Source organism: Ictalurus punctatus, chromosome 10 (assembly GCF_001660625.3).
Source record: "Ictalurus punctatus breed USDA103 chromosome 10, Coco_2.0, whole genome shotgun sequence".
Classification (NCBI taxonomy): domain Eukaryota; kingdom Metazoa; phylum Chordata; class Actinopteri; order Siluriformes; family Ictaluridae; genus Ictalurus; species Ictalurus punctatus.
This window is the reverse complement of record NC_030425.2, coordinates 17,375,001-17,394,122: the sequence shown is the minus strand read 5'-3', so window position 1 is coordinate 17,394,122 and position 19,122 is coordinate 17,375,001. Positions and strand designations below refer to the sequence as shown.

Genomic DNA, 19,122 nt, shown 5'->3' with positions numbered 1-19,122 from the left:
TGGTGTTTGTCAATGTTCCTCCCTTCGAGTTCTCTGACCTTGCCCTGATAAGAACGTCTGAAATGGAAAAACCAACAGTGCCGTGTGTGAAATATTTTTCTTTTCAACATTTTGATGACTAGAGAGGCAACACTTTAGAGGAAATACTAAAGGTGAAAATATTGCAGAAGCTCCTGATCTTGGTGTGTTTTTAAAGTGAAACTTCCTGGTGCTGACTGTCACTTCCTTTTTACACACTGAATGTTAGAAAAACAGACTTAATACTGACTGCTCTGTTGCCATCCGAACATTGTACACAGCTTAAACCTAATTTCATTCATGTTTAAATGGCAAGGTCAAGCCATTATTTTATACGATACAGTGCTGTGAAGAAGAATTTGATTGAACAGGGTTTGCGGTAATCAGGCCTGGTTGTGTGTAGTCCAGCTGAACCCCATTATGAATGCAGTTTCACAGATTTGTGGAATTAATGCGGTGTGTGATGTGACACACCACTACCATGGTCACAGCCCTGCACACAGGCCCAGTTAGTATTGGATAACTTTTTTTTGCTTCAATAAATAACATTATCATTTAAAAACTGTATTGTGTGTTTACTCAGGTTACCTTTGTTTTATCTTAGATTTTGTTTTAATTTCTGAAACAATTTAGTATGATCTATACACCAAAACAGAAGGACTCAGGATGAGGTCAAATGCTTTTTTCACAGCACTGTATGTAGTGCACAGATACAGTGACACAAAAGGGGATTTGGATTTTAGCCAAACCAGGAAGTATTTCCTCCAAAATTGTGAATAATAATATAATATGATATTATAATAAGGCGTGTAATCCAAAACAGGTGATATGAAGATATTTTGGCAGACGTCAAAGCCACTACAATTATAAAATAAAATATTATAAAGAATAAATAAATAAAATGTAAAATGATTAACCATTATATTTCAGTTTATAATCATTTTATTTCTACCTGAAATTACACTCCCTAATCTCATCACTTTTTATTCAATAAATGCTTATGATTTGGTATTTTCTTAACCAAACATACTTTCTATCTATTTATCTATTTATTTATTTATTTATTTATTTATTTTTATTGCGGACTCGGAGGAGAATTGCCCTTTCTTGTGAGGAAACATTTAACAATTAAAAAAAAAAAAAAAAAAAAAAAAAGGAATTCTTAATTAATAAGGAAATATATCATGTTAACTTCCTGTGTTGGACGATCAGATTATTTTAAACCCGCAACATTAAATGTAACAATAAAAGGATCAAAAGTATGACCACAAGGCAAAGTTAATACGTTTTAACCATTAACAAATTGCTGCGGTATAAGAAAAATAAAACATTTTAGTTTCAGTTGTTTATACTTTTCCTAAAACAGCACGGTCCAGAGTGTTTTATTCTTTAGATATCTTGCACTTTCTTGTTGCGACTCCTCTGCTGGTCCTCATCACACCGTTTTGTAATATTGCCTGAAAAACAAGTCGTCTGGCAAAAGCTTTTTATCTTTCACTTTCTTTACACCTGCGATGGATGCATGTACGTAGTTTTCTCTACCTGGCCTGGGTGTGAACGTTGAAGGAAATTCACAGAATAGTCAGGATGCCATTTTCCATCTGGTTTTGCAGAGGTGTGCTCAGGTGCCTCGGGGCTTCAGCAGCTGCTTTCACAGAAAAGCTTCAGCAGGGTGGAGCTAAAAACTGCGCACACGACTAATTTTGGGACCATTTCAAACACTTGACAGATTAAACAAAACACTCGAGTTTCCATTTTGAAGGAATATTCATACAAGAGTTGACCAAGTCCTGCTTGACCTTTCAGAACAAGTTGCTCTAATAGTTTCAATATTATTTGACGTCCCCCCGCATTATTTACACATGCAAGGGCAATAGCATCTATATTAGAATGTTTACTGCGAAGGTACGCGCAAGGTTGAAGCAGTGCTACGTCACAAAGACGGACTTGAAATCACAAGACAAAACTCCCCGAGACCCTGTACGGACTGCGAAGCTCTTTCATACAGCCGCTTTATTATGCATGTTTCTAAATCTTATAAATAAAACGTTCCGGCTGTGGTCATCCTTTAGAGACGGCGAGCGAAAACACAAAGGACAAGAAAAATGGCTGCGTGAGACTCTCAGTAAACTAACGACAAGTTCAACCTCATCTGAGAGTTTGATGTCCTTTATTTCTTGAGAAAGGTTATAACTAGAGATGCACCGATGCTAAATATCTCCGCCGATACCGATAACCGATTATTCAGAGTGATATCGGCAGATCCCGATAACCGATACCGAAAGTTCTGGCTTTCATGCCTTCTTATAAGTGAATAATAATTCATTCCACAATTCTGAAGGAAATGCAAATAAAACTTTTATTCTCTCCATTTCAACAAGTTGTTTCACAGTACCTGGTCTCATAAACACAAACCACATTACTCACATTAACATTAACACATGAACTCAATTCTGAAGATTAAAGTAAGACTTCTTAACTTATTGAATGTTATTAATTCATATTAACATTGACTGAATTCTTAAAAACCTCCTGTTAGTCTCACATTCACTCTCCACAAACAAAAGCATTTCTACTTCATCACTGACAACAAACTGATAATACATATCAACTTTCTTTTTCTATATTAACATTAACTTGATATGAAATCTACTACTCTACAAATATATTTTTCTGTACAATATATCATTTTTTTTTGTCAACTCCTCTTCACTTAAATCTTTCAACGGTGTAATGGCGCTTTAATTCAACACGAGCAGCGCGGGAAAAAAATCCGACTTGACGCCGAAACTGCGAAACTCCCGCTTCACTGCTGCTCACTTCCAGTGTAAAATTTTATCATTACAGAGATTACAAACTGCAGTTCTGCCGTCATTCCACACAAGAGACATCATCTTTACACACAGCACGAAATCAATGTGTTTTCCCGCCCTCTTTTGACTGACAGGATATAATCGGCCCTGATCGTCGGATGTTTTTAAACTATTGGCCGATGGCCCATAGTGTGAAAAATAGCCTTTACCGGCCGATACATCGGTGCATCTCTAGTTATAACAAATACCTCTGGAAATCGAGGCACAAATAATAAGCCGCTGCTTTATTGCAATCAGCAAATCAGCCTTTCATCACACGAGGGCTCATGTTATCAGTTGCACTTTGAAAAGGTTCGAGTGACCTGTGAGCACAGCACCACTGCTTTAATCCGAAGTGATCGTGTCTGTAAGGAAAAGTGGCACCGCTCTCTCTGTAGGGAAACGACGGCTTCACCGACTCGAAACGACTCTAACTGTTCATCTGTAACCCAAGACCTTCCTAAAATTCTTGGCTAAATGACTCGTCATACGTTGCTAAAGAACAAGCAAAAAAAACTTTTTCATGTTTCATGTCTGAAAAATAAGCTCTTGAGATGTTTCATCTGAATCCTGACGTACACCTTTAGTGCCATTTGTGTTGGTAATACATTTGTGGGCGGAGCTCCGTCCTCGTTTACCCTGCTACCGTGCAGCTGTGAATGTGTTTATTTGCGTCTTCCTGTTTGTTTCCTTTCCGCAGTGAAAGTGATTTATCAGTACGTCACATTACTGCAGTTAGCACAATATTGAGATTTATTTATTTATTTATTTTTAGCACTTGCTATCCGTAATTATGTGAGTAGCGTACACGTTCGTGCGCTTCCGCACCTGATTCTTTGCATGCTTGTGGCCTGCTCGAGGCTGTGGATGTTCTAGGATAAGGGAGCACCGACTACATGCGAGCGTGCTTTATGGCCATGTGCTGGTGATTTACGTCGCGTCGTTAACCGCAGCGCCGAGGTGGTTGTAATGTAACATGTTGTAGTGTTTTTTCCTCCTGTAAAACAGATTACGGGGAGGGGGGGAGAAAAAGAAAAGAAAACCTGGTGACGGTGTGTATCAGAGTCCTGATGTTTACTCAGATTTATTTAACTTTGAGCCGTAATCAGCGTTTAAAGTCATAGTTCACTTTTTCAGCCCGAGCTGTGAGTCACAGCAAACAAAAGCACAAATCATGCAGCTGTGTAATTCAAGGCTCATCTCGGGGACTTTAATCACTCTTCTTAGTTTCAGAGCAATAGAAACGTCAGGCAGGGTTTTTCGAATGCACAGCTGGCTTCCTTTTAGTGTTTACAGTTACATTTATATAGCGCTTTTCTAGACACTCGAAGCGTTTTACAATGTATGGAGGGGGAATCTGCTCAACCACCAGCGGTGCGTAGCATCCACCTGGATGATGTGACGGCAGATATAGTGCGCCAGAACGCCCAGCACACATTAGAGGAGAGAGTGATGTAGCCAATTCAGGGATGTGGATTATTAGGGGGCCGTGATAGATAAGGACCAGTGGGGGAATTTCACCAGGACGTTCATCACTAAAACAATGGTTACCTCTCTTAACACTCTGCACTTTCCAGGCTATTTTACTGCAGCGTTCACGTGTTTAACAGTTTAGAAATGCAACACAAGTGTCGTGTAAACATTGGCACTGCTGATTTTGAGTTACACTTTCACTGTAAAAATGACAAACATGAACAATAATGCATGAGATTTATTCAGGAGATTGAGTACACATCAAGGTTAACTGGCCTGGATTCTGATTGGTCAGGAGGTGTCGATTCATTTTCTATAATAGGAGCTCTGACAATAGTGCAGCTGCAAATGACATGATTATTATTATTATTATTATTATGATTATTATTGTTTATTATTATTGTGAACATTTATGGCAGTAAATATAACGAGTGAACATTTAAGTAGATGATTGTGTCAGAAGTGTAATGGGGTTGACGTTGCATTTGGTACACGTATGAGCACACATACGCATGCATGAGGCATTCGAAAGATCACGGTGAATAAATCCGCCGTATCTGGGATGGGTGAAGCAACGTATGAACAACCGATCAAATGAATAAATAAAATATTGTCTGCTGAACGAACACAATAAATAATCACCAGCTTTGTGTTGTGTAGAGTGATAACACGGACCTCTTGGTGTGTTTGTTTAGCAGAAGCATGTGTACGTGGAGGAAACGGCTTGTGAGAGTCAGGGGTTAATCGACCTTGTCTCTTTCTCTCTCTCTCTCTCTCTCTCTCACACACACTCGGTCTCTCTTTCTCTCACCATCTCTGTCTCCCTCTCTCTCTCTCTCTCATGCTCTCTCTTTCTCTCACCATCTCTCTCTCTGGCTGTCTTTTTCTCACCATCTCTCTCTCTCCCCCTCTCCCTCTCATTCACCGCTTCTCTCTCTCTCGCACACCCTCTCATTCACTGCCTCTCTCTCTCATTCACCGCTTCTCTCTCTCACTCTCCGCCTCTCACTCACTGCCTCTCTCTGTCTCTCTCTCTGTTCTGAGGCAACAGCATTGTGTTTCCTGTTTTTTTCCCCCCGGGTGAGTTTGTGTGTGTACAGTGATGCATTCTGTCAATAAATCTGCTCTGACTGCAGTCTGGCAGTAATCGATCACGCAGCAGAAACACGCACAGTGTGTGTGTATGTGTGTGTGTGTGTGTGTGTGTGTGTGTGTGTCACGGTAAATGCAAGATATTACAAGCCAAAATAAATCACAAATAATCTTCAAGTATTTGTATTTTCCAATTATGTATGCAAATGAGTTATTAATAATAACGATGATGATGATGATGATGATGATGATGATGATGATTATAGTGATCATTTGTACTAATAAAAATAATTCCGGGTGAAAACTATAAATAGGTGACACTTTTCAGAACAGTAATGAGGTTGATGTTACAGGTGCTTTGTAGCAGAGCGCACACACATGCATGAGGCATTGAGACTCCTCTGATGTGTAGGTGTGATAAGGAGACGAGTCCCAGGTGCTAAACTCGTCTGTGTGTGTCTGTCGTGTGTGTGTGGTGAGAGCGATTCCAAGACATGTTCGTTACCGAAGCTTTGCTCGACTCAACACACAAAAAAAACAACCCACAGCTTGTCATGTTACTGAGAAACCCCAAAGTGTAAACTCCTTCCCTCCTGAAGATGCCGGAAAACGCAATTACAGCTTTACCTCTGGCACTGATGACTGTTTCCATAAATGTTAAATGTCTCCTTACAGAAAACTTAAATGATTTATTTATTTTTTTTTAATAATTATGTGAAGTGTTTGCCGTACAGGTCCTTGTGTGTGAGCTGTTCATATTAAAAATGTAACGTATTAGAACGATCACATTAATAGAAACCTGTGATTTGCAGCTGCACTACTGTCAGAGATGCTGTTATTGAAAACTATCAGCACCTTCTGACCAATCAGAATGTAGAATTTCTAACCATGCGCTGGTGTAAATGTACAGATTGGAGCACTAAAGCGCTGCATGCGTGAAATGATTGGGATTAAACAAGGCTTGAAGGGAAGGAAACAGCAGCGTGAAGTATTGAGACAGAAAAAGAGGAATAGAGGAGAGAAAGAGAGAAGAGGGTGTGAGAGTAAAGGAGATGGAAAGAGAGAGACAGAAAGTGCTCTTCAGATAATGAAGAACATCAAATAAAATTTCTTATCCCAGAATGCTTCACTGCTTGTTCATTAGCCAGGGCATACTTTTAAGAGCTTTTCACTTAGATATATTTGCTTTGCATTAGTGAGGATCATCAGAAAATATCTGTCTATCTATCTATCTGTCTATCTATCTGTCTCTATCTATCTGTCTGTCTATCTATCTATCTATCTGTCTATCTATCTGTCTCTATCTATCTGTCTGTCTATCTATCTATCTATCTATCTGTCTGTCTGTCTATCTGTCTATCTATCTGTCTGTCTGTCTATCTGTCTATCTATCTATCTATCTGTCTATCTATCTATCTGTCTATCTATCTATCCATCTGTCTATCTGTCTGTCTATCTGTCTCTATCTATCTGTCTATCTATCTATCTATCTGTCTATCTATCTATCTGTCTCTATCTATCTATCGATCTGTCTATCTATCTGTCTATCTATCTATCTATCTATCGATCTATCTATCTATCTATCTGTCTATCTATCTATCTGTCTCTATCTATCTATCTATCTGTCTATCTATCTATCTGTCTATCTATCTATCTATCTATCTATCGATCTATCTATCTATCTATCTGTCTATCTATCTATCTGTCTATCGATCTATCTATCTATCTATCTGTCTATCTATCTATCTCTGTCGTGTTTTGAAGTCGCTGCTGGTTCTTGTTGTATATTTTAGCTTTTGGCTGCGAGTCACACTCCAGTGAGCAGGATATTCAAAGCAGCTCTCACACTGCCTCAAGAATTTAAAAAAAAAAAAAAAAATTAAGGGAGGAAAGGTGTTAAGTTGTGTAATGGGTTAGTGACACACATGCGCATGCACACGCTACAAACTTGAAGTGTTGTAACAGCCCTGCAGCACAAAATAACATTTTGTAAAATCGAATAATCTGCGCAACTCTAACTAACAGTAGTACGTTTACATGGACAACAATAATCCGATGATAACCTGATTAAGACGATACTCTGATTAAGACACTAGCATATAAACGGCGATTATTGATGACCTTAATCCGACTAAAGTCATACTCGAAGTAAACACAAATCGAATGAAGACGCGGAGTATTTCCTGTTTTAGTCGCATTATCGACGTGCATTACAGACTACGTTTACATGGACAGCAGTAATGTAATCACTGGCCTTATTCTGAATAAAGACAATATTGTGATTAAGGTGTTTACATGAGACGCTTTTAGAATACTCCTTTCATGTTCCTGTGTTACATGGTATAGAACATGGATCAATTAACAGCACACGTCATTACGTCCCCACGCCACGCTGTCCGACGTCCCTCCAGAATTTCACGTATCGACATACAGTTCGTCTTCGTTATGGGAGTTAAAAACTCCGCGCCAGCATCAAACACAGATGGGGGTGTGGCCTAAAGGCGGAATTGGATGTCGAATGCGATTGGCTCCAGTAAATTCATGATCATGATTGTGTAATGTGTCTCAAAAGATTTGCATGAAATTGAGAAAGTTTTAGTAGTTTAAATATTAGTGCTTTCCTGTCACGTCGTTGCTGGCGAATTGACTCAGGAAATAAATGTCATTTGACCAATTGCAATCCAGAATGCATCAGCACTGTATTATAAATTATTTTGCGTATTATGTTTCCATCAAGGTGAAAAAAAGAGTTTCTATTAAGCAACATAAAATAATCATGTGAAGAACTTGTTCAGTATGTTGTGTTTTCACACACGCTTGATGGAAGTGTTAACCAGATAAAAAGCATCTGTTTTTGGCTTTGCCCCTCTCTCTCTCTCTCCCTCTCAATCTCTCTCTCCCTCTCCCTCTCCCTCACCCCCTCTCTCTCCCTCTCACTCCCTCTCTCTCACTCTCTCACTCCTTCTCTCTCCCCCCTCTCTCCCTCTCTCACTCCCTCTCCCTCACTCTCTCTCTCTCCCTCTCACTCCCTCTCCCTCTCCCCCACCCTCACCCCCTCTCTCCCTCTCACTCCCTCTCTCTCACTCTCTCACTCCTTCTCTCTCCCCCCTCTCTCCCTCTCTCACTCCCTCTCCCTCACTCTCTCACTCCCTCTCCCTCACTCTCTCTCTCTCCCTCTCACTCCCTCTCCCTCTCCCCCACCCTCACCCCCTCTCTCCCTCTCACTCCCTCTCCCTCACTCTCTCACTCCCTCTCCCTCACTCTCTCTCTCTCCCTCTCACTCCCTCTCCCTCTCTCCCTCTCCCTCTCTCTCCCCCTCTCTCTACCTCTCTCACTCCTTCTCTCTCTCTCACTCCTTCTCTCTCTCTCACTCCCTCTCACTCTCTCACTCCCTCTCACTCTCTCACTCCCTCTCACTTTCTCACTCCCTCTCTCCCTCTCACTCCCTCTCTCTCACTCCCTCTCACTCCCTCTCACCCTCTCTCCCTCTCTCTCACTCACTCCCTCTCACTCTTCAGAGTTTTTTGTGATTGTTGTGGCCAAAAATGCTTGATTTGACAGCGGCTTTTTTCAACATTTGCGAGGCAATTTAAAAAAACAAACCAAAAAAACCTTTTTTGTAGGAAACTACTTGAATTAGTGAAATTGCAGTTGCATGAAATAGTTTTGCACGGTCTTTGTCAGTGATGTTTGTTTGTAAACGAGGTCTTTTAGCTGCACTCATGTCCTACACACGTGAATCAAAGAGAGCTTTGACTGAACGCGCGTTGTGATGAGGTCACATGACGCATTTTGGCCCAAATCTGTGGAAACCCTGCAGTACTTTTAAAAAATTGCAAGCTCCTTCAAATATCGTGGAGTTTGCTTAATTCTGCATTAATATCTGCGATCGTAAAATCCTGGAGGGACTGGAATTTTAAGAATTCGGCACAAACTTTTAATACGTTGAAATTTTAAAGAGCAGCTTAAAAAAGTGAACATTTTACAATTTGTAAATTTCAGAATTTTGTTAAAGGTAACAATTTGCAACTTTTAAATATTCAGTGTGCTTGTTCTATCATTTTGCTTAAAGAATTGGTACAAAATGTTAACGTTTAACAATTTTAAAGATTAAGTAGGAAAAAAAGTACATTTTTCAATTTTAAATTTGAATCGACAATTAAAAAAATTCGTTAAAGTTAACATTTTACAACTTTAAAAATTCAGTACAGAATTTTGCCATCTCATCAGTTTGACATTTAATCAGATCAGAGTTTGTTGTCAAAATACTGACTATACTTGCGATATCTCAGAAATTGTATCGTGACATAATTTATCATAATGTCTGTATTATATCGTCATACCGAATTTCAGCTGGCTAACGTTAGCTACTGTGCTAGAAGTCTTGAGATAGCTAGTCGATCAGCTAGCTTTTGCTGTAGAGGTAACCTTAATGTTTGCTAAACTACATCGCTTACTAGCATTAGCACTAAGTTTAGCTAATGCTGTAAATCAGTAATCGATGGATCAAGCCAAAGAATCAAAAGGACAGAGCTAGTAGAACTGCCATGTGATCAAGTTTGTTACTGGCTGACTGTTTAAATTAGGCTCCAGAAAGTGACCTTTCTCTTCTTCTCTCCTTCAGTCTGCTCCAGCAAAGACATCCGGAACGACGTGACCAACCTGCGCTTGCTGGAGAACTGCACAGTGATCGAGGGCCACCTGAAGATCCTGCTCATGTTCAAGACCAGAGCTGAGGACTTCCGTGGCCTGAGCTTCCCCAAACTAGTGATGATCACCGACTACCTGCTGCTGTTCCGCGTCTACGGCCTGGAGAGCCTGAGGGATCTGTTTCCCAACCTCGCTGTCATCCGTGGCAACAACCTGTTCTTCAACTACGCCTTGGTGATCTTTGAGATGTTGCAGCTGAAAGAGGTGGGGCTTCACGGTCTGATGAACATAACACGCGGAGCCGTGCGCATGGAGAAGAACCCCGACCTTTGCTACCTCTCCACCCTCGACTGGTCCAAAATCCTTGACTCGGCTGAGGACAACTACATCGTGGCGAACAAAAACGAGCGCGAGTGCGGTGACATCTGTCCTGGAACCATCACCGGAAAGATCACGTGTGTCCAGACCACCATCAACGGCCATTTTGGAGAACGCTGCTGGAACCAAGACCACTGCCAGAGAAGTGAGTGTTTCCCTTTCATTTTTATTTTAGCTCTAATGCTTTCTTATTGGGGTTCATTTAGGCTGTGTGACGGAGAACTCGGTGCTATCGCGAGCAAAGATGGCTGTTGGTGCGAGAAGTTTGAGAATAAAATTTTAGAGATTGATGCGCTGTATAACACTTCACCAAAAATTCACCAATAGGATGTCGTGGGATGACGCCGGACTCATGGGACAGCTACAAATACACCAGAAACACAAACGAAACATGCTAATGCACAGAAAAAAAAAACATTTGTATTACCTCAGGTTTACTTTGAGGAATGTTTGGACACCGTACACTGTTCTGAGATATCGTTGGTATGGTGATGAATTTTTTTTATGTTTTGTAATAATTACAAATTATATGGTACTGAATGGATGCCGTTGATTTGACATAACTTTATTTTATTTTTTTACTTAATCTTCTGTGTCTTTGTAGGCATTAAAGAAAGGAATCGTCAAACTCGCAAAAAAAAAAAAAAATACACAGACAGGGCATCATTTGGGGACTCGGAGTATTTTATTGCTTTTCTAATAGAATGTGCATAAATGAAAACCTCCACATTCCCCCTCCCTCTGTATTTTCCTATTGCTGGGGAGAGGCGGAGCTTAGCCCTCCTTTTATCTAGCTGTTTTTTTTTTTGTTGTTTTTTTTTTTTTTGCAAAAAAAAACACCTAGCGACAAATTTAGTGACTTTATGGACAAACCTTAGCAAGTTTCCAAATGTCGCCTATACTGTCCTGCAAGCGCGAGGTCTTGCTTTCCTGCCGCACTCACACCTCTCTCTGCGTCTGCTCTGTTCGTGAGTATCTGAGAACCGGAGATTTAACAATGTCATGGATAACGAGACGCGCTCTTCGTCCCAATTTACATCAGTCATATGCGAATGTTTCTAGAAAGCAAGATGAATGTAATGCAACATGTTTTACATGTAAAATAGTCCATGTTATTACAGCCTAGTTCTCTTGTTCAAAGTAGTTATAGTGTTCAGAAACATTTCTGATCATTCATGTTCCTTACCTGTCCGTTATATAGTTTTATCAAAGTCATAAAAATCATAAGTTATGAAAAATATATTTTTTTTACAAAGTACAAAAGCACAAAAAAATGTATTTATCTATCAAAACAGATTATACATAGTTACAAAAGGTTGAGAACCTCTGCTTGAGTTTGATTAATTTCAGCGATTATATCTGCGTTGTGTAACCGGCTGCTGTTTCACACATCACTGCACATAAAGACTGCGTTAACTAAAAGATATAAAATGCTTCTAAATGTTCTTGACACGAAAGCCTTACTTATTTCAATTCTGGCATTTATTTCTTGAAAAATGAAATAAAAAAAGAAGCAAAATTACTTGCCAGTGTAACATTTTTAACATTAAAATTAACAAATGTATCTGAAACTAGGTTTAATCATCTGAGTATGATTTGACAACCATCTCCCAATAGGAAATTTTAGATACGTTTGCCTGTAAACAAGATTTTATTTATTGATTTATTTTTATTTGCGGTGTAAGCGTTTCACTTTGTGAAAATGTATTCATTTTAGTTTGCTATAATAACCCACACGTGTATGCAGAGTGTGCAGTGAGGGGAAAAAAAGGCAGGGAATTCAGGATTATTGAAAACGAATCGAAGCTGATGCCATGCGTTTCTGTGATGACCGCCGTGAACTGCTGCTTTAAGTCAAAATACTCTGAGAAATTTACAGATGTGAAGTCTCACCTGTGAGGTGTTGACTGTGTGTGAAAGCTCTGTGTCAAGATGGGGGTTTAGTGACATTTCCTGGGCATGTGTCCCTCCTCACTGACGGAGTAAACACTCATTTGCAGTGCAAAGCTGCTCATAAAACAAGAGTGAGAGAAATGGATGCTGTTGGGAGGAACAATGCCATATACATCTCCTCTTACTGTCTGTGTGTGTGTGTGTGTGTGTGTGTGTGTGTGTGTGTGTGTGTGTGGCTGTGAGGAAAGTTGACGCCCTCGCCAATGATCTGAAAGTTTTTAATTAATAAAGATTACTAATAGTACTTTTTTATCTGAACGTAGTTACATTTAATGTTATGGAATGTCCGTGATACAAGTTAGAACCTCTTTTTTAAGTTAATAAGTAAAAAAAAAAAAAAGCAGCTTATCATGTTACAGAGAAACCGTGAAGCGTAAACTCCTCTCTCCTGAAGATGTCAGAAAACTTAGACTTATAGCTTTACCTCTAACTGTGACACAGTGCTGAAACTCGAGACTCCTTCCATAAAAATAAATGTTGTACAGAAAGCTTCACCATATTGTTTTGTTTGTTTGTTTGTTTGGTTTTTGTTAACGCTGCCGGGAGTTTCATGAGAAGTAGTTTGAAAAGATTTGGTCAGCTGGCTTCACACCTCATGCCTCGGCGGAAGCACGTGTCAGCCCTCACCCTCCCTGCTTGGTAGCTGTTGTGTGATGGGAGATATAACTGGAGGCTGGGAATCGGTCACGACTAAATTAGGAAGGGGGGGGGATCCCCCTGCCAAAGATTATGACCTCAAGGAAGAGGTGTTCAGGTGCTTTAGTGCTCCTTTAAGTGAGTGGTTATCCGATTATATCTGATTCGTCCTTCACACTGCGTCATGTGATCCGGTGAAGTGTTGACAAAAGCCAAGCTCCGTTTCTGGAGGATGATGCAATGGCAGGAGTGGAGTGGATTTGGTTGATGGCGTTAAACACACACTCCTGTTATAGGAGCTGAGTGAGGGGGGGGGAGAGAGAGAGAGAGACCGACCGTGTGTGTGTGTGTGTGTGTGTGTGTGTGTGTGTGTGTGAGAGAGAGAGAGAGACCATGTGTGAGAGAGAGAGTGCTGAAAGATTCCTCTCCAGAATGACTGGTTACACTCTCAGTGAAATATTTGAGTGTGTTTCTGCTTTGAAACGACATGAGCGTGTGTTCAAGTGGAGAGTTGATTATCGGAGATGAAGTACTAAAGCGGCTGAACTGCACTACACGGTGAAAACTAGTCGAAATGCAATAGTTAATAAGAAATGTGGTTATTATTATTATTATTATTCTTATTACATTTACAGGGATAAATTTATACATTTAACATTTATATATTTCTGTAAAGATGCTTTGGGACAAATAAAACTGAATTTAATTTAAATGAATAAACACTAATAAACATAAATGAACATTAATAATTACTAATAAACATGAATAATTATTAATAAATATTAGTGAACATTAATAATTACTAAAACATTAATGACCATTAATAAACATTAATAACTATTAATAAACATTAATGAACGTTAATAACTATTAATAAACATTAATGAACGTTAATAACTATTAATAAACATTAATGAACGTTAATAACTATTAATAAACATTAATGAACGTTAATAACTATTAATAAACATTGGTGGTTACTAATATTTCACAGCAAAAGTTCACAGCAATGTACATTTTATGTATAGTAAAAAGTTTTTACTGTGTAAATATACATATTTACGCTTTAATATATTTAAAAAATATTTATTTTTTCTTATACTTTCACTTGTATGTTGATATTATTTCTTTGTCCATTTCATGCTTTGTTTCTTTTTATGCCTTGTTCACTTTTATTCTCTTTAAATTTCTTTCTTTCTTTCTTTCTTTTTATTGATTTTACTTGCTTAACTTTTGTTCCTGTAAAAATGTTTTTTTTTTGTTTTTTTTAATTTGCTTGTTTGTTTCTTCAGTTTTTCCTTCTTGCTTCTTTTTTGTTGTATTTTGCCTGTCTAACTAGATCTTTCCCTCTTTGCTTCACTGCGTATAACAGAACTCGTGTCTCAGATTAAGGTCATTTCCTCTCTTTCTCGTCCTCTGTGATGGCGGCGTCAAGAGTGGAGGAAGCGCACAACACACCTTGCAACACCCCAACCCCCCCCCACCAAAAAAAAAAAAAAAAAACACTCGCAAACACACACGATGTTGATTTTCTGGTTAAATAAGTGATATTTCTCCTGAGCCACAGCATGTACTCACACTTCGTGTTACACAAGCACTGCTTTTCAGGGTCAAAGTTCACCGTCACACTTCTGTAGTTGTAACCATTTCTCTCTCTGCCCTCATGATAGTGGCGCATTCCTCAGATTGCACTTCAGATCAGATAAACACGATTTATTTAAACTGTTTTCCACAAAGCAATTTTGTGTTTTTGAGGAACTTGGTCTAATCTAATATCAAAATGAGCAGATTACAGAGTGTGTCGCTGAACGAGTCGAATGTGTTGCATCAAAGCAGAGAATGAAAGATAAACTTTAAACCTGGAGAGTGAAATCTTCCTCACTTGTACACGACTCCTCGCCCGGTTTACGCGCGGCACGCGACTCACTCCTCGCCCGGTTTATGCGCGCCACGCGACTCACTCCTCGCCCGGTTTACGCGCGCCACGCGACTCACTCCTCGCCCGGTTTACGCGCGGCACGCGACTCACTCCTCGCCCGGTTTACGCGCGCCACGCGACTCACTCCTCGCCCGGTTTACGCGCGGCACGCGACTCCTCGCCCGGTTTACGCGCGCCACGCGATTCACTCCTCGCCCGGTTTACGCGCGGCACGCGACTCCTCGCCCGGTTTACGCGCGGCACGCGACTCACTCCTCGCCCGGTTTACGCACGGCACGCGACTCCTCGCCCGGTTTACGCGCGGCACGCGACTCACTCCTCGCCCGGTTTACGCGCGGCACGCGACTCCTCGCCCGGTTTACGCGCGGCACGCGACTCACTCCTCGCCCGGTTTACGCGCGGCACGCGACTCACTCCTCGCCCGGTTTACGCGCGGCACGCGACTCACTCCTCGCCCGGTTTACGCGCGGCACGCGACTCACTCCTCGCCCGGTTTACGTTGGCCAATCAAGAGCTACTTTGTACCTTTGCTCACACTTTCATTTCTTTTGTCAATTCTTTTATTTATTTATTTTTATTTTTTCCTGCACTTGTTTCTATGTTTTAATGATTTTCCTTTCATGCTTTTCACAGTACCTGTTCTTTCTTGCTTGCGTACTTTCCTTCTTTCTTACTTTTTTCTTGCACTCATTCTTTTGTCCTTTCTTTTAAAAAATATTTTCTTTCTTTCATTCTTTCTTGCTTGCTTTTTTGTTTAAAATATATTTGTTTTTATTTGCTTCCTTCTTTCTATTTCCCTTGCTTGTTTATGTAATTTTTTTTTGTAAATCTGTCTGGTTTATTTAACTTGCTTAATTTTCTTTTTCTTTTTTCTTTCTTTCTGTCATTTTTAATTACTTAATTGGCATCGTTCCTTTTTCATTTTCTTGCATTTATTCCGTTTAAAAACAGAAAACATTTTTCAGTTTTTTATTTGCTTTCTTTTTTTCTGTTGTATTTTTTTCTTTCTCTTTCTTTAGTTTTTCTTGCTCTCTGCCGTTTCTTCAGACTTTTTGTCTGTTGTAAATTTATTCTTTCTTACTCTGTAAAAAAATAGATCTTTTAATTGTTTCTGCATCTTTCTTTTTCTTTCTTAATTTTTTTTACATTCTTTCTTGTCTTCTCAGTTCTAGCCCCAATTCTTTCTTTTTAGAGGTTGTTGTTAGCTGAAGAGGTGGAGGGGAGAAAAAACTGAAAGCATTCCTAACCCAGTTCCCAGTAACTAACACACCCACACGCACATGCGCGTGCACACACACACACACACTCTCACTCTCACACTCACACACACACACTTACTTTTTGGGGTGGGGTTTTTTTCTCCTCCACTCCCACTTCCAGGGAAAGTGCCCTGATGAGGGCAGATAAGGACCCCGATTGCCCTTTCCTATTGCTATGCTAATGTGATAGCATCTCCTGCTACCTTTAACTCAGTCCCTGTGTGTGTGTGTCCTTTATTTCAGGCTAGTGTAAGTTAATCAAGGCCACAGCGTGCGTACGTGTGTGAGAGAGGGAGACGTTAATCTCTCAGGCATGACCACGTATGGCATGTTATTGCCTCGGCTGTTCTAAGTGCCGTTAGCTCAGCGTTCAGGGAACTTGGCAACGACTCAAGACGTCATGAGTTTAATACCAGCTGCTGTAATGCCACGCTGTCCTTGAGCTAGAGCACTTGATCCACACTTCCTGCAGAGGGAGCACCCTTCTGTCTTCTAACACTCTTTATACGACGTCTTTCCTGTGTCTTGTCCATGATAGTGTATGCGAAAGCTAAACATTACTAATCTACTCCTCTAATACCACACAATGCTAATTCAGCTTTCTTTTTTTATTCTATTCACATCACAACGCTGTTGAAGTCAGGATTGTGATCGGTCAGAAGGGGTTGATTAATTTTCGGTATTTTCAACAGCTCTGACCGTAGTACAGCTGGTTTATCTTAATGTACCGGATCTAATACGTTATTGTTTCTATGGTAACAGCTCATTCACAGCGGACAGATTAAATAATTAGTTAATCTGGTGAACTGCTTTGTAACTAGCAAGGGGTTCTAGTAGCTAACATGATCAGCTAGACAGCGAGTCCAATTTTCACTAATAAGAAATATGGTTTATTTACAGAATCCTATAGTGTTTAATGGTGGATCGGATATCGGAGAAAACACCTCGGATATGGGATGCTTTAACAAATTGCAAAGATTGAATTTGGGTGGGAAAATGTATTTTTGGAACTATAGATGTTTACATATAAAGATACCTGACTGTTTGTTGTTAGGATTGATTTGATTATATTGACGCATTATTACATTTATTATATTTATGATGTTTACAGTGTAAAAGATTTTGTGTGAAAGAGTTTAACTGTGAATTTCTTCAGTTCAGTTTAGTAGTTTTTATGTCTGTTTCTTAGCAAACTGTGTGGTGTTATTCACGCATATGAATAGACAGAGTGAATGATGTTTACACGTAAAATGGTGTAGTTTCTTTAAAATGAAACTCTTCTTTAGATAAGCAGGGGGAGATGTAGTGATTCGGGGGTGAAATCTAGGAATGGGGCCCTATTCAACTGCACACATTTACCTCAATTATTCCTTTCTCTGTTGTGATGTCTCTGCTGCACGACGCTGTCCACTGGTTGCTGCTGAAATAACAGTGATATCACTCATTTCAGTGTTTTAACATCGATATTTACATTGTTCAGCATGTCATTTAGCATTAATAATTAAATATGTATGTATATAATTAGCATTTTAAGGGGGCCCTTGGCTTCTGGGCGCCCAAGCCGGTTGCCTATCTTTGCCTTCAGTAGTGCTAAGTGCTTCGGTACTTTTCCACCTCTGGAGTATGGGTGTTCTTTCTTTTGCTCATTATGCAAATATACAATATCTGTGAGTCCAGCAGAGCAGAAGAGCTTTTTATTCATCACTCAGAGGAAGAGTGGTGAACTTTGTTCCCTCTACAGTCACTCTTGAGTGTGTTTTGTCCTCTTGTCATAATGGGAGATAAATAAAAGTCCATTTCTGCGTCTGCGTCCTTTAATCAGGTGTACAGCATAAAACACGGGACACATGAGACATGATCATCTGAGGGAAAATAACTCGCCGTGTTCTCACTGTGCTTTCTCCTGTTTCTTTCTTTTTCATTCTTTCCTTCTTTTTTTTAACTTACTTGTTTTTATTATGTATTTTTATATACTTGTTTGTTTATTTAACATACGTGTATTTTTTTGTTTACCTAACTACCTACTGGTTTATTTATTTATTTACCCTATTTACTTACTTCTTTGTTTATTTGTGTATTTATTTATTTGCTTGTTCATTTGCTTACTTGGGTTTTTATTTTATTTTTAAAAGCCTACTTATCTATTTGTTTACCTACTTATTTGTTGCTTTATTTGCTTGTTTGTTTGCTTAATTCATTACACACTTACTGATTTAATTGTTTACTTATTTATGTTCTCATTATTTTTGTGTTTTGTTCGTTTATTTACTTATGTTTTTTTTGTTTACTTACATATTTACTTACTCACTTCGTTTATTTATTTATTGGCAGGATTATTTATTGTTCTAAAATTTACTGGCTGATTTATGTATTCTGTCTATCTATATATATATAAAAGGTTTTCTGTTTTGAGGCATTAGCGAGTTTGCTTTTTTCCGTGATTTTCTCCAGCCGAGTCAGTGATCTGTGCGTCAGGTATGCTAGCTCTCGCTACGTGCGTTTACTGTATGTTATGTGCTTGACTTTGTACTAGCTTCTGTTTCCGATTAATAAAGCAAGCTAACTGTATTAGCTATGCGCACGTGAGCTTTATTTTTCTTAACGTCTTAACGAGAGGTCGTACATCACAGGATACTATTACAACACGGTTATAAGGTTATAACTGCTGGTAGGAAGAGCAGGGAATTAAAAACTGTTGGCCCACACGTGGAACACTGTAGGACTGGTCTGAGTAATTATTCGTATTTGCCGTAGGGTTTGTCACGATACTATAAACATATTTTACTATACTATACCAGTTGAAGTATCACGCAATACTGTGCTCATTTTTAATTCAAAATCTACAAACTGGACTAAATTTACAGAAATACAA

The 19,122-nt window shown here is 39.4% G+C and overlaps 1 protein-coding gene across 1 annotated transcript in view; it reads left to right on the top strand.

Annotated features, from left to right (window-relative positions):
• The window catches only part of insrb (insulin receptor b), an 85,603-nt gene that overhangs the window by 14,545 nt on the left and 51,936 nt on the right, over nt 1–19,122 (top strand). The window contains exon 2 of the mRNA XM_017478320.3: nt 10,060–10,608. Within this exon, the coding sequence (XP_017333809.1) occupies nt 10,060–10,608 (549 nt within the window). The remainder of the gene's footprint in view (nt 1–10,059; nt 10,609–19,122) is intronic.